The sequence below is a fragment of the Propithecus coquereli genome, unplaced genomic scaffold (assembly GCF_000956105.1).
Source record: "Propithecus coquereli isolate 6110/MARCELLA unplaced genomic scaffold, Pcoq_1.0 Scaffold160, whole genome shotgun sequence".
In the NCBI taxonomy this organism is placed as follows: Eukaryota; Metazoa; Chordata; class Mammalia; order Primates; family Indriidae; genus Propithecus; species Propithecus coquereli.
This window is the reverse complement of record NW_012140525.1, coordinates 2894296-2895781: the sequence shown is the minus strand read 5'-3', so window position 1 is coordinate 2895781 and position 1486 is coordinate 2894296. Positions and strand designations below refer to the sequence as shown.

The following is a 1486-nucleotide window of genomic DNA, read 5'->3' as shown; positions in this document are numbered from 1 at the left end:
TAGAGAACTTTTTTGTTTTATGACAATCTGATTTGTATATAATATTTGGAAAATATAATTTGGATGGATATACAATGATGTATGAAAAAATTGTAGCCAAAATTTTCTACAGAAATATACTTCAGCTTAAAAAATCCATAAATTGTTGACATGTTTCCTACATTTAAATGTGACTATTTCTTCAAGTGAAATAATTATGATTAATCATAAAGTATAAAAGCACAAAAATGGATATGAACTCAGATTATCAGGTAATCTTTATCAATAAAATTCAAGTGAAGGTCAAAATGTAGAGGTATATTATTATATTGAATTTTATGTCTACTAAAATTAAAGGAGCATGAATATATGGCCAATTAACCAAAGAAATTTTCTGCAGAAACCTCTTACATGGCGAATCATAGATAAATAAAATGTCAAATTTTAAAAGTCTTAAGATAGTCTTTTTTTTTGGAAAATAAATATGACTTTAATTTCAATTTTTATTATATGATCTGGATTAGCAAATCTAATTTTATTTAGAAAATTTATGGAGAAATAAACATTCACAGTCCAAATGAAAAGTACTAAGAATAAACTATAGGAAACCTAATTAATCTAATTAATTCTACACAGTCAAGAGTCAATAGCTAATAGGATACGACAGCAGACAGAATTAACCTACATATATTTTCCCCTTTCCACTTAAATTTCTTTCAAAGTATTATCCTTCCATTGAAAGTATTAAATGTGTATCTTATAGTTCTAAAAATTTAAAATACAAAGACTGTATTATACTTGTACTCAAAATGATTATATGAAGCACATTCATTTGCTAAGCATGTAACTACATAATTATTCTTTTAAGTTTTATTGATATAGGTGTTCCATTGATAGATTGACAATGTATAATTCTTACACAAAGATGATCCAGTAATAAATTACTTCTTTCCTTTGTTTTTTCTTTTTGCTTTCATTTTCTTCATAGTTATAGGTGTCGTGTGGGAGCCTCTCTTTAAAAACCGATTGTATATGACAAATGCGATAGTAGTAAAGGTGACAGTCAATATTTTGCAAAGAGAACCTGAATTAAAAAACAATTTAAAAAAATGATCAGGTGTGTCAATGTATTTAGAGCAAAAATGTTTTGTTTGTGGAAAAAATGCCATTCACCAAAAAAAAAATAGTATATTTTATCTCTAAAGGTATACATTTCCCTATTGTAGAATGTAATTAATGCCATAAACTTGTATCAAGTTACTTAACGGAGATTCACAAAATGTTTGCAAAATGTTTTAGATTTCTTAGACATATAGCCCCAAAAATGCAAAATATGTTATTCCTTCATAGAATGTTTTAATTCTAAAACATAAAATATAAATTCCTATTTTCAAAACTTAACTATCAATAAGAACTGGATCTGTTTAAGTCACTTCATGCAGCTTTACTCTTCTTGAAATATTCATAATTTCCCAAATAGAAACAGAAATATTATAGCAAAATTGTG

At 25.9% G+C, this 1486-nt stretch overlaps 1 protein-coding gene across 1 annotated transcript in view; it reads right to left on the bottom strand.

The window, feature by feature from the left end:
- Positions 1–920: 920 nt before the first annotated feature.
- SLCO6A1 (solute carrier organic anion transporter family, member 6A1) overlaps positions 921–1486 on the bottom strand; it is a 160214-nt gene continuing 159648 nt past the window's right edge. Inside the window, exon 13 of the mRNA XM_012641056.1 lies at positions 921–1063. Coding sequence (XP_012496510.1) covers positions 921–1063 — 143 coding nt within the window. The remainder of the gene's footprint in view (positions 1064–1486) is intronic.